Source organism: Rhinichthys klamathensis, unplaced genomic scaffold (genome assembly GCF_029890125.1).
Source record: "Rhinichthys klamathensis goyatoka isolate OS25496 unplaced genomic scaffold, OSU_Roscu_1.1 h1tg000062l_1, whole genome shotgun sequence".
In the NCBI taxonomy this organism is placed as follows: Eukaryota; Metazoa; Chordata; class Actinopteri; order Cypriniformes; family Leuciscidae; genus Rhinichthys; species Rhinichthys klamathensis.
Genome location: NW_026606606.1, coordinates 773,076 through 788,205, shown reverse-complemented (window position 1 = coordinate 788,205; position 15,130 = coordinate 773,076). Strand labels below are relative to the sequence as shown.

Genomic DNA, 15,130 nt, shown 5'->3' with positions numbered 1-15,130 from the left:
TTCTATACTCTTTGATATGTTGACAAATTATATATCAGTAAAATGGACTAAAATCAATGTCATGACAAAGTATTACTACAAAAAAAAAAAACCTGCATGACAAAACTGAAAGTGTAATGCTGTCCCTCAGGAGTACTGAGTGTTTGGTCAGCCTGAGATCCGTCCTGTAGCGGGTCATGTTAGCACTTACTCTGATCTGAGAGAGGCGAGGGGGTTTAACCGGCGGCTCCTCGTAGGGCCGTTCAGCTAATGATGCGATGATCCTCTTCCTGTGGCCCAACAACGTGATCTTCAGCACCTACATGCACACACAACACACACACACACAGACAAAAATAGCCCATTCACACCAAGAACGAGAACTCTAAAGACAACGATAAATACATTAGCGTCCACACTGGTGGACAATATCATTGTTTATTAAAAGCGCGCTGCAGTTTTGTCGTCTGTCGCTTTAAAAGCTCGAGCTCGTTACGGCAGGATGGATTCTGATTGGCCGTCCATGTTTTTATCGTTCATCAGCTGGAAAAAGATCATTCTAAAGTGAATGCAGTGATATTGTTCGTGTGTGCCGTTATGGTTATAGTTGTGGCGTGAGTGGACTCTGCTACCCTTTAATATTTAGAATGATTTTAGAGCTATATCTTTATTGTTATCGTCATCGGAGTGAACGGGCCTTAAAGGGGTCATATAATGGTGCATGCACTTTTACAAGTTGATTGTACTGAAATGTGTGTTGGCAGTGTCTGTACACAACCATCATATAATGATAAAAATCCATCCAGTGGTTTTGTTTTAATCTCCTTAAATGTTTTCCCCTGCCTCAAATCGAGCCGTTCGACCGTGTGACGTCACACGCTCGGAAGCCCCTCCCACGATTGTTGATTGACAGGAGCGTCTCAACACAGACCCGCCCTCGCGGGTGAGATCAGCTCCATGAGAGAGCTGTCAATCATAGTCTGCGCGGACCGGCGCGGTCATTGTTGATATGCTGGAGCACTGTCTATGAGCAGAATGGCGTCTAAGCGATTGTGGTGTTCTGTTCTTGGGTGTAAGAACGAACACAGCAGTCATTTTAATTTTCCTAAATCCGAACCACTGAAGACGCAGTGGCTGTGTTTGTTTTCGAAGGGAATATTCCCCACGAGCAACGTCAATGCTCTCATGTTTGCGCGAATCATTTCTCACCAGACTGCTTTATAGACGAGGGTCAGTATAAAGCTGGATTTGCTAAGCTGCTGCTCATTAAAAAATGGATCGGTAGCTGCTACCAGATATTCGTGTTCCTGCTGAATCTCCAGAAGAACGGAAGTGAGTGTAACGTTTTATTAAACTTTATATTAATATATTAATCTTTGCAAATCGCTAGCTGCACGCTTCACAATGAATGCGTCTAAGGTTTACACTCAGGGTACATTACGGCATGTTTTCTATGTATGACGTTCTCAATATAATTCATAATCCCACGTTTATACTGAACAACGCGTTATGGTTATTGAGTTACAAATGGTGTACGCCAGAGCTCTGGTGTACGCACAGAACAGAGCTGTTTTTGACCAGGTAAAATAAGTTTTCTTACAATACTAATGAGAATTTTTAATTAAAGTATATTACAAACTTTTAATTTAGACCCTAAAGAATCATATTAGCTTGTACAAAAATGGCATTATATGTCCCCTTTAATTCAGAAACAATTAATTTAATTAAGTTTACAAACAAAAGAAAAGCCAATTGACAACGTAAATAATAACACTTTTGCAACGCTTTACAATAAGGTCGCGTTACAATTAGTTAACATCGGTTAATGCATTAACTAACATTAACAACGAGCAATACATTTGTTACTCTTTGTTAATAATAATACAGCTGTTCATTGTTTGTTCATGTTAGCTCAGGTCAATTCAATAATATAAGATACAACTTTTGATTTTAATAATGTATTAGTAAATGTTTAGAATTAGCATCAACTATCATTGTTTTCATTGTTATTTCACGTTAACTAATGTAGTTAAATAACTTTAAACGGAACCGTACATAAAGTGTCTTTACTGATTACTGTGAATGTCTGAATGTGTGAGGTTGTCCTCACATTAACGATCTCCAGCTCCCACAGGTTCTTCACACACTCTAGCGTGCGATAGCCGCTGGACATGAAGTTGTGCAGGTACTCCTGAAGACCCAGGACGTCCAGCCACGAGGAGAGGGACGTGCTGCCGTCACAGCCCAACGCTTTCACCTGCACAAAACCAGTACAGCGGACTCACAACAGAGATCAGTACACTGATGGACATCTCACAAGATGATACTGATAAAGTAAGAAGTGATTATAGACCATCTTAGCATGTAACGGATGAGTTTAGACGGACACAGACCTTCGGTAAAGAACGTGCAGCGCTGACGATCTTCCTGCGATGTCCCGGATCCGTGATGCCGATTTCTCGCAGATCGTGCTCTTCCATTACATCATTTCCCTACACAAACACAACCATTAGACATACTGCAAAAGATGGCTTCCTTTCTTGGTGTTTTTTAATGTTGGCAAAATGTGATATATAAAGAAAGTAAACAACCTTCGAATTAGATAAATGTGTTGAATTAATATATTGCATAAATCTAACAACAATTAATGAGGTTTATGCTAGTAATTTATTGAGGTTTATGTACAAAAAACATACACTAAACTTGTAAAATCTCTGAAAAAGTCTTCATTTGCTTCTCACATGAGTTTTAAGGATGATTAGTTTAGATTAGATTACATTATACACAACAACACAACAAAAGACCCCAATACACAACTCCATATCAATACTGAAGGCCACCATTGAGAGCTGCAGTTTACAAACCACCTCTACTTTCCTCAACAATGATACTGTATGTCTCCACTTTATGGATTAAGGACACAATATATATCAGGTAGGACAGAGACGCACATCTCACATTGTTTGTATGAGTGTGCGTGTTTCATGTTTCTTTATTGATCAGTGCCATATACTCTAAACGCAGTAGATCTAACACAGCAGCATCTCTGAGCGATCGATGCAAGACGGCGCAGAGAGCAATCTGAGGTGCTGATCTTACAACGCGACCTCACACACACAGAGAGAGAGAGGGAAAATAGTTTTTTAATCAGGCCTTGCAATCCCTTTTTACACAATTAATGCATTTAAAGAGGAAACACTGCGTATAACCCTTCCTGCACCTGAAGGGTCACTGTATTAAATAGCCTTGAAACTGTGTCGAAAATATGATGACAAACAGAAGATGATAAGAATTTAAAGCAAGTGAGTGATAGTGTTTTGAGATCTACAATAAAGTGAACTGATTTACAGTGAAATTTAGTGTCTGGCAAATTTAGTGTCCAACAGCCAGTGGTTCAGTGTATGCTGTGGAGAATAATGACAATAATGACTCATTTGGAGCACCGGCCGTCGTTATGTGGCAATTAAGGGAGAGTCCATGGTAGAAAATATAAACACTGCAACACAATACTTCAGTCACAGTCCATGAAACAATGACATCAAACCATAACATATACCAAATCAAACAAAGTAAAAACAAACAAACAACAAAAAGCAAAAACAAAACAAAAATTCCAAACAATAATAAAACAAAACCAATAATACAAACAAACAATAACAAATCCTCCAAACAAGCACAAACATTTCAAAACAAAATCAATAAAATACTAAAAAGGCAAAATACAATAAAACCAATAAAACAAACCATAAAATCACACATCAAAAACTCCAAACAAAATAAAACCAATAAAACAAACAACCAAAAACCAACCACAAAGCAAACCTCCAAACACACACACACACACACACAAAACAATAAAACACAGTAAACCACAAACAAAACTCCAAACATACACAAAACAAAACCAATAAAACACAAAAAAGCAAGCCAGAAAAAACTAAACAAAACAAAAATCAATAAAACACTAAAAAAGCCAAACACAAAATGAAAAAACAAACAAACAAAAAGTCCAAACCAACACAAAATAAAAACAATAATACAAACAACTTAATGCAAACCACAAAGCAAACCTCTAAACAAACCCAATAAAACAAACAGTAAACCACAAACAAAACAAAAACTCCAAACATACACAAAACCAGACCAATAAAACACAAACAAGCAAGCCACAAAAAACTCCAAACGAAACTAAATCAATAAAACACTAAAAAGCTAAACAAAACAAATAATAAAAAATAAAAAAACACCAAACAATTTTCCAAACAAACACAAACACAAAGAACCCAACACCTCAAAAAAAAAAAAGACAAAAAAAAAAGACAAAGATAATTAGCATAACACTGTATACTATTCACAAGCAGTGTGATAAAGAGAAAATCACGTCATCTGTTAATCGTTTAGAGATTTTGTCCTAACCAGCCCACATTCAAATATAATTGCATTATAGATATGTTCTGATCAGGGGTAATTCTGTCCCTCCACACCACACTTCGGTGGACAGACGGAGGGGAAACGTGTTGCTGCACACCTGGTGAAGAAGACATGGTGTGAAGTCCTACAGTTGTGTCTGGTGAAGGAAAGTGGTGCAGTGTGTAATCGCCACAGACATCCTGTGCAATGAAGGAGCAGATCTGCTCTGAATCAAACATGAGACATCTAATGCTCTGATGAACTGACAAACCACATCACTGTCTGTCATCGTTCCCTCAAACAGCAAGAGCGATCCGAACCACTTTAGGTCTCATCTGCTCATCCTATGATGAAGTGAGTGAGGGAGGCAGATGGGGAATAGGTTCGAGTAAAACTGCCCAAATCATTTAGAGTGAAGAAACGGCAGCTGAATGCAGAAAGGTTAAGGTGGATCAATCCATCTCCGTCCTCTTTTCATCTCTCTCTAATCCACTTAACTCCTTCAGTATAGACTGAAATCTGAGTACAACACAGAGATGTGGTAAAAAAAAAATTCTAGAAATGCGATTATGCGACAACTGATTATGAAACAAATGGATGTCTATTCAGTGGCTCCAAAAAGTATTTGGAAACGAACTATCAACTATCAAACTAAATGGCATCAGCAAACAAGCGCTACAGATTTGCTCTCGCTAGCTAATGTCACTTTTCTGAACCTTTGTTCATCATTTCAACCCCATGTGTCGATTGAGAGAGTCCATTCTTACAAAAGATTCACACTGCAACACAATCCCCACTTCAACAAGAACATTTTACTTCTAAAATAGCCATACCAAACACCACCAAAAACTAACAAAAACTATACAAAATCAATAAAACACTAGCAACTAAAAGCAAACTCCAAACAAACAAAACAGAACCAAACAACCCCCCCAAAAAAAGACCAATCAAAAACCCCAAACACAAAAACAACAATAAAGTACCAACAACAACAGAGCAAAACGCAAACCAAAACCAATAACACAAACAATAAAAAGCAAACCACCAAACAAAAACTCCAAACAAACACAACAAACAAAAAACCAAAACTAACAACAAAACGACTGTAGGCATCGTTCATGTCTGTACCGCAGACAATGAATGACGAGGGAAACTGCTGTGCTGTATACTTTGCATTTAAATCCCAAAGCCCGAGTATATAACAGTGATGTTGTCCTTTGCAAACAGGATTAATAATAACTTGCATGACTCACAGCTCTAGAGACTTTGCAGACTTTGCAAAGTAATGCTTTTTTAGAACTATCCAATTTCACAAAGACATCTGAGAATAAAACTTTGATTCCAGTTGTGGAGAGATTCCTCATGATGGCGGAGGAGAGAATCAGCCACTAATAAGGGAAGTCCACCAAACAACAGCTCAATTCCAGACGCAATGCATGACAAATCAAAAGAAATCTGTGCGCTTCGGAGCCGTGGAAAACCTCAGAGGAAACCTCTCTAATGCAGAGGAACTTGAACTAACTTTGAGGAACGATGCAGATGCTTTACGACTACAGAAGAATTTGTAATCATTTTGCACACTAGCAATCATGTCAATGACATCAAGAGATGCCTTTTTCAGAAGCACCAATTAGACGCTTGCTAGTTCAGAGCACCTGTGCTTCTGTCAATCATAAATGCACAAACATTCAATTATTAAAAACAAAATGTACTGATACTGATAGTTTGGTGGTTGTTTGAAAAGTAAAGTACTACTAAATTGTATATGATCGATAGATGTAAATCAATAGACTACCACAATTAACAATGATAAAACTACACATTTTAAATATATACAGTATATATATATATATTTACACACACTCACCTAAAGGATTATTAGGAACACCATACTAATACTGTGTTTGACCCCCTTTCGCCTTCAGAACTGCCTTAATTCTACGTGGCATTGATTCAACAAGGTGCTGAAAGCATTCTTTAGAAATGTTGGCCCATATTAATAAGATAGCATCTTGCAGTTGATGGAGATTTGTGGGATGCACATCCAGGGCACGAAGCTCCCGTTCCACCACATCCCAAAGATGCTCTATTGGGTTGAGATCTGGTGACTGTGGGGGCCATTTTAGTACAGTGAACTCATTGTCATGTTCAAGAAACCAATTTGAAATGATTCGAGCTTTGTGACATGGTGCATTATCCTGCTGGAAGTAGCCATCAGAGGATGGGCACATGGTGGCCATAAAGGGATGGACATGGTCAGAAACAATGCTCAGGTAGGCCGTGGCATTTAAACAATGTCCAATTGGCACTAAGGGGCCTAAAGTGTGCCAAGAAAACATCCCCCACACCATTACACCACCACCACCAGCCTGCACAGTGGTAACAAGGCATGATGGATCCATGTTCTCATTCTGTTTACGCCAAATTCTGACTCTACCATCTGAATGTCTCAACAGAAATCGAGACTCATCAGACCAGGCAACATTTTTCCAGTCTTCAACGGTCCAATTTTGGTGAGCTCTTGCAAATTGTAGCCTCTTTTTCCTATTTGTTGTGTAGATGAGTAGTACCTGGTGGGGTCTTCTGCTGTTGTAGCCCATCCGCCTCAAGGTTGTGCGTGTTGTGGCTTCACAAATGCTTTGCTGCATACCTCGGTTGTAACGAGTGGTTATTTCAGTCAAAGTTGCTCTTCTATCAGCTTGAATCAGTCGGCCCATTCTCCTCTGACCTCTAGCATCAACAAGGCATTTTCACCCACAGGACTGCCGCATACTGGATGTTTTTCCCTTTTCACACCATTCTTTGTAAACCCTAGAAATGGTTGTGCGTGAAAATCCCAGTAACTGAGCAGATTGTGAAATACTCAGACCGGCCCGTCTGGCACCAACAACCATGCCACGCTCAAAATTGCTTAAATCACCTTTCTTTCCCATTCTGACATTCAGTTTGGAGTTCAGGAGATTGTCTTGACCAGGACCACACCCCTAAATGCATTGAAGCAACTGCCATGTGATTGGTTGATTAGATAATTGCATTAATGAGAAATTGAACAGGTGTTCCTAATAATCCTTTAGGTGAGTGTATATATGCACAGAATCTCACAAAAGTGAGTACACCCCTAACATTTCAGCAAACATTCTAGTATATCTACTCAAGGGACAATACTATAGAAATGAAACTTGGATATATGTTAGAGTAGTCAATGTGCTGCTTGTATAGCAGTATATATGTACTGTCCTCTGAAAATAACTCAACATACAGCCATTATTGTCAAAATAGCTGTCAACAAACGTGAGTACAGTACTTATTGGAGCAAGTACAATGAAACTACACATTAAAATAGAGTGTAACCAACAGTTCTTATTATCAATGTTGAAAACAGTTGTGCTGCTTCATATTTTTGTGGAAACTGTGAAGTTTGGAAGAACAGCATTTATTTGCATTTATAACATCAAATAACAGCATTCACACACACACACACACACACACAACAGGTGCAGCTGGTACTGGTGTTGATATCTGATCGTGATACCAGCTCTTTTCTGTGGCCGGTCATTCTGAAGCGCATTCACTGACCCAAACGTGAAGCTAATTCCACTTCTCACCTCTCTCTGTGTTAGTGGATTGATGACTTAGTAAGCTGGTTGCACATGGGGACAGTGGCAAGGAGAATGCTAACATCCTCTGGCTCTGAACGGACCACATTTCAGGCTTTTGCAGCATTTTATATAAAAAAAAAATTGAATCCGTTTTTGCCTATTTTCCCACTTTCTCTAGCTCTTAAAACTAAACTTTGCTATTATAAACCAATGTAAGATGTCTCTGATTGACCAAACCTTTTTGTATGTGAAAATACTGATGTAGTTCAAACTGTATATCCTCAAAAGGCTGAGAAATATAGAGTAGACGCATCTCATTTATTTAAACTTCTTTCCAATAACACTGAACAAATCCCACCGTTCTCACAGGCATGACACACACAGTGCGTCAGTTCGCTCGGAGGAAACTAATGGATGTAATAAACACACTTAATTAATAACCTGCTTAACTGGATATCGTGCTTCTACCCATCACTTTGGACATCGCAAAATTACATGTCCCATAATGCACATCACCAAATCCACTTTGTGTCCTCAGATTTTCCTTCAATATTACATGCCTTTTAATACTCAAGCACAAGTAAAAGTAGCAACATATTAAAGTCAAATTGGAGACAGTTTCTTAATGCAAGACCTAAATAGACGGCAGACGAGCTCATTTTAATTATTGATCAAATATCTCTGGCGAGATCAAAGGCGGCGGGCTTCTTTGGGGTGAATTATGGAGAAGTGGAGTGCAGAGACGAGGACGGGATGGGAAGAAGGAATGGAGATGGATGTGGGTGGTAATGCACTTCTGGAAAGATGTAAGACCGAATGAAAGCGAGACCTTTGAGTCGTACTCCTGCACTGCATTTGGAATTAGTTGGGAAAGGAAGAGCAATGTTTTGGCCTCCATCTGTGTTCCTCAAGCTCTGACGTTCAGAAGTTCTTTAATATGCATGAAACCTCACTAGTTAAAGAAGAGATGTGAATGCTTTTACAAATTACATCCCATCTTCCAATGCGTGTTCACCACATACGCAAAACGCAGAGTAACAATTCCTTGCATCGGGTCAATAGGCAAATTTCAAAGAAGTATTTCAACTATAGTGTAAATGGATGCGTAAATAGCTATATCGCACTTAAACTACCTTTCAACAGTTTGGGTTTGGTAAGATTTTTTAATGGTTTTTATATAGTGTCTTCTGCTCACCAAGGCTGCATTTATTTGATCAAAAACACAGTAAAAACAGCGTCGAGTGTAGACAGCTTCTAGTTATAGAGCTGCCGTCCGGTGTAGACACGCTGCAATTAATTAAATATCATAAACGTCCAAATATCTGATAAAACCATATTGATGTACATACATACATACAATTCCCCAGACTGTTGTCAATGGGGCTGTTTACACAACACCGTTTTCAACTAAAAACGTACAACTTTTTATGCGTTTTGGGTGCCTGAAAACGCAAACTTTTGAAAACGGTCTTCGAATAAACAGCAAAAACGCGAATCTCTGAAGAGGATGACGTCATGCACATGCGTATTAGTGTTCAGTCTATAGTGTTTCATCGCCATCTAATGGCCTGGCAGCAGAATACAGCGCTTTAGTCGTTTTCTCAGATCCGTGTGAATGGGGATCGTTCTGACAATGGTGTCGTCTGTACGCGGAAAACTCGAAGGAAAAACTTCTCCGCTTTAAGCATATCGTTGTCGTGTAAACCTACCCTCAATTATAAATAATTTCTGCATTTTTTTTCCTTTTGCATTTCAATCCATTTTAGTTGCTGTCTGGAGCCCCTGCTCTCTTTTAAATATAGTGAGGAGAACTCTGGTAAACTAAGATGAAAGAGAAGAGAGAGGAAAGGAGATGCTACAAAAGAAAAAAAAAGTGTTTATCCATGTAAAAAAAGAAAAGAAAAAAAAAAGCCCAAGCTTTCTGCACCAGTATTATCTTCGAGAGAACGGATCGTCAATCCTACACTCTGCCATGAAAAACAGAGTGTGAGCAGAGGAAGATGAAGTCTTCATCTCCAAAAAGCACTGGGGAGGAAGTGGAAGAAAAAGACAAAGACGAGAAGGAGCTTTACAGTGATGTTCAAAGCATTCTGTAGATATTAAACACATCGACAGCTGAAGATGCTAAACCCGCTCTTTCCAATCAGCTCAGTGTTAAAAATGACCTTTCTGCAGTTTCAATGTGTGGAGATGAAACTGAGCGTTTTTCACAAGAAGCTCAAAGTGTGAGGAGGTACAGACCAGCATATAAACAAATCCAAGCTCAATTCATTTCTTACTCGTCTCCACTGTGACATTCAGAGTTAAGTATGTAAGAGTACAGCTGTACGGTCCAGCTAAGATTTATTAATCCTGCATATATAAATCAGCACGAATGCATTCAGGCACTGAATCTGAACACAGCAGAGAGACTGGCCTCCTGTATCTGTGTTATTGTGGACTTCAGCTGGGCTCCAAAGAACGCATTGTGTGATTATGTGACCGCATCATGCCATGCCGCTGACTTTGAGCACAGCATTATGAGCTGGATGAATGAAGAAAGAGCTGAAACTGCATATATGCTACCGCTCAAACGCTTGGGGATTGTTTTTTTTTTGTCTCTTGTTTACCACTACTGCATTTATTTGATCAAAACAGACGGTAATACAGTGAAATATTACACAATCTTGAAAATATTTGTTTCCCATAAGAATATATTTTACAATGTAATTGAATCCTGTGATGGCAGAAATCACTCTTATATGATGATTTGATGCTCAAGAAACAGTTATGTTGAAAACAGGTGTACTGCTTAATATTTCTGTGGAAACTGGGATAAAAAATTTTTTTTAGGATTCTTTAATTAAAACAGCATGTTTTTGACCTTTGTAACATTGATTGTAAATTTAATATGGCGTTGCTAAATAAAAATGTACTTTTTTTTAAAGATTGTGCAAAACAAACTTCTGAATGGTACCGTATATTGAACAGTATATGACAGAAATGATACCAACTGTTTAATTGAAACTTATAAATGGTGAATTTTGTTTAGAAATAAGTATAATTGTTGTTAATTGTATAGCTATTTTTTATTTGACTGGTTTTAATGTATAACTGTGACTACCCTCGTTTGGACATCAGTGTCACTAATGGCGAATTGAGAACATCAATGGAATTTAACCTCTTACTCCAATCTTTCTTTCTATCTACGCAACACCAAGCATGATGTTATGAAGGAGCTGCAGAGATGGTCCAATCATCGAGACACACACACACACACACAGCTGACCAGCTTGGCCATAAAACCTTCATTACTTCTGCAATGAGGTGGCTCTCAGAGTAGAACAGAGGGCATCCAGGGGCCCGTCAGTATCTTTGATTTACAACACGCACATTGCCTCCCTCGGCCAGCTGAGGCTTTCAACCGCATCACCATCAATCCTCATTACCTCACATGGTAAAAACAACACAGCCCCTTATAAGGAGTCCGGGTTCTTTTAAACAGCATCTTATGGGCTTCTCAATCTGGCGAAGAACATGTTTGTTTGTGGGCCGTGTCCCTATTACATGAATCCTCAAAAACATGTGAATCAATCAACAGCCAAAAAGAGAAGCGGTTTTGTGTGCGTGTTACGAATTCCAACTATATTTATACACTTTCTGAAGAAACTGAGTGAGAAAATGGTGTGTGATCTCCAATATGTTGCTAGCATGGTCTGGAAGCCCAAGTCAAAAGATCACGATTGGGCTGTCTGAGACAAATTTGGGGAATTGAAATATATTTATTTCTAAATGGTGATAATTTCACTTCATATATATACAAATTTTGGGAATCCTAGAATATTCCTCTAATCCTGCTGCGGTGAAGTGAAATGATCGCCATTATATATCTCTCAGGGCTGTACGTTAACTTTCTTTGCACATAGCACGGGTGCTACAGAGGTTGAAAGTTTTGTAGCACAGGCCAAACAGTTGTAGCACAAGTATAAAACGTCTGTTATCATCCCTGAAAACAAACACAAGTAATGGAGTTCATCACTTAAAGAGGCATTGATGTTCCATAAAGTGCACACAAAAAAATACTTTGATCTGGTAAAATTGCTTCTGTCGATTCTTCCTTACGGGCTAGGTTGGGGTTTTTGTGGATCACTTGAAAATAGCGCTTCATTTTCTCGTCAACTAGCGGCTGCGTAGAAATTATGGGCGCGTTACTTAGGAATTGTGGGAAATGGAGTTGGACAAAATTATTCAATGCAGCCGGGACATGAGTTTTAATCACACAATAGACTACAACTACCAAGTACAATAGCAGTGCGCCATCAATCTCACACGCAAACAAGCACAATCACTTCACACTATTAAGCGGCTGTGTTATGAACATGCAAAACTGTATCGCACGTGTGCTACAGTGGTACATTTATTCATCGCATATATATATAAATAAGTGTTTGACATGATCAAAATTAACGCTTTAGATTGTTTTCGTTTGCTAACCACCTTTTCAATCCCGCATTTAATGCAGTTCACAGTCATCGAACGCGTCACGACTTGATGATGTAAAACGCTGGATGGGTCTTCTTGCGTGCGTCCATTTTTAACGAGTCTTGACTGTCGTTGAGTCTGACATTAAAGAAAACCGAGATCCTACAGAGTGACATGGATTACAGCGGGGATCATGTTCATTCGGTCTGACAAGCAACAACCGTAAAGGACTGTTAAAAATCGTGCAGTGTTTGTGCACCCAGATTTAGAATAGTAATAGCTCACCTCAGTTTAAAAAAATGCATGATTTGAGGTATAGTCCTTGGTGATGATAATTTAAGCCTTCGCAAACACCACTAAAAAGTACTCTTTATTAATTGGGCTCGTCATAACCCATTTTCCAGAGGCTAGTGTTTTATAAACCTTTATTGTCTACAGTCTGCAGTTATTGGACGTAACTGAGCTCTGCCTACATAGAAATTCCACTTAGCGTCCAATCTCGCAACAATGTCCAAATTAGGTTGCTAATGATTGATCATTCAGGCCCTGGATAAAGACCGGGGCACCCGCCTTGAATAAGTGCCTATTTTTGCTATAGCAAATCATGTTAAACCAAAGAACGCTCACCGTTCATTTGACCTCCCAGTTTAAAACGAAAGCTGACCGTCCCGCTGCTGTTACAGAAGTCAGCTTGCTACGGCAGCATACTTCTAAACACTTATTTATTCAGGGTACAAGAAAACCCTCTCTTTTTCTGAGTGTGTGCTTGAAGGTGATTACCCTGCAACATCAGAGTTACTAGCCTAGATCCATAACCACCAGACTATCAAAACTGCCATACAAAAATATAAGCTCTTTGATGACAAGCATTTTTGTAAAGATGTGAAGATTTTCTTAATGGCAATCTGATCAGTAAAAAAGACAAGGCATAGAAAGACACCAATGGCAAATCCAAATGGCAAAGTAAAATTTAAAGTTGTGTTCACATGTAAACAGTTTAGACAATCATAACAGAGTACATTCACATGCACAAGTCTTAAAGGCACAGTAGCAACAAAAGTGAGATGCTTTTAAAAAATACAAACGAGGCATGTGTTACTCACCATAAACCGCAGGTCATCGAAGCCGTTGAGCAGAAGCTTGCTCTCATACTGTGGAAGGCCTATATGCTCCAACCAATCACCGACCGGCTGCTCAAGTAGCCTCCCGGATCCACCTGCGGACAGAGGAAGGCGCTTGAGGAGCGAGAAACCGTTGAGACGGTAGCATCGGCACTCGGAGGAAGAGACGTGGCACTGCCACATCATCCTCGGCCAGCAGTGCCGAGAGCACAAACACCAAGAAGGCAGAGGCGACAGGATCCCGGCCGAGAGGTGTGGTCGCTCCCACAGCAGGGGCGAACCACGCTTGCAAAGAATGAAGTTCGTGTTTCCGAATTTGGGATGAAGATGGGCCCAACGCTGAGGTTGATCACAGATTTAGACTCCACATTACCTTCCAATTTATATTTAAGAAGTTGTAACAAGTTGCTATGAAATACGCACACAGGAAACAACTGGGGGCCAAGACCAGCAATTATCGAAGTTTCCATTTGAGTCCAATATCACCCTATGAATCAAAGGTTTGATTTCACAATCCAAACAGTGAGAGAAGACGATGTGCATCCCTTGAAACAACATTGTAATAAATCCAATTTCATAAGAATCCAGGCAAAGCTAGTTCCTGAAAATGCGAGCTTGCAGATCCATCTTTGCACACCCTAATTTGCTGAGCTGTTTAATGAGGAAGAGCACAGCAGGGGATCAAGAAAAACATCTCACAACTGTAAGTTGTAATTTCCCTCCTGGGGTGTCCACGTGGAGGTAGGTGCACAAATAAACTTCCCACCTTTAACTAACACAAGCAGACGTGCAACTCTAATTATGCCCAAACAATGTCTACCAATCCCACGCAGAGTGACTCTTACTAATAACTCTTAAAACGTCACAATCTCCTGATCTCCTAAGAGTGACTAAAATTTGCTATGAGCCTGGAAACTCTTAACTTGTGCATACTGCACTCTTCATCCTCATGCAAATTAACTTCTAATCCAATCTCTATGATAGTGGTACTTAAAAGTCAGGCAGGACTGGATGACTTGCATTGTACAAAGTCACTCTGTGGTTCTCATGATCAAAGGTACATGAGATCAAGCACTGGTGTTTGGTAGGCAAAGAGAAAAAAAAGCTATCACAACTCTTTTCTCTGATAAAACTCTTGATATCATCTTTATTCTACAACAAATATGCCTGCCTATGATTCAATTTAGTTGCAGAAGAAGCTGACGGAAAAGAGATCACCAAACACATGCCTCGCTAATAAACCTAGACTTGAAGAAGTCGGTCTAATCAAAGAGGAATTAAAAGCAAAAGTGAACAGAAAACCAATGATCCAATGAGAACTAGTTATTCAACTTAATCAGAGACTCCCAACCGCAAAAATACAAGACTCGCTTTTCCAACACAACAAAGTCTTCCCAGAATCATAGAAGTCCAAACAGAGAAAGTGGGTGCGCTTCCCACATCATCAGTCAATCCTCCGAGTATGCTGCAGACGTCTAGATATCCCTCTAGTTCCTTGAGACATCGCGGCAGCCTCAGTTAGAAATGCAAGGTCAGTGGGATGTTTGTCAACCCTGCTCC

General features: G+C 39.4%; 1 protein-coding gene across 9 annotated transcripts in view; it reads right to left on the bottom strand.

Annotated features, from left to right (window-relative positions):
- LOC130084376 (ankyrin repeat and SAM domain-containing protein 1A) overlaps positions 1-15,130 on the bottom strand; it is a 117,920-nt gene that overhangs the window by 16,567 nt on the left and 86,223 nt on the right. For 8 of the 9 annotated variants that reach the window (XM_056249777.1, XM_056249774.1, XM_056249772.1 and 5 more), the window contains 4 exons: positions 13,553-13,665; positions 2,373-2,471; positions 2,090-2,236; positions 191-298 (listed from right to left, as the gene is read on the bottom strand). In XM_056249777.1, the coding sequence (XP_056105752.1) occupies positions 191-298; positions 2,090-2,236; positions 2,373-2,471; positions 13,553-13,665 (467 nt within the window). Of the gene's footprint in view, positions 1-190; positions 299-2,089; positions 2,237-2,372; positions 2,472-13,552; positions 14,232-15,130 lie in introns of those variants that run through there. The other variant, XM_056249781.1, reaches the window with a different exon arrangement.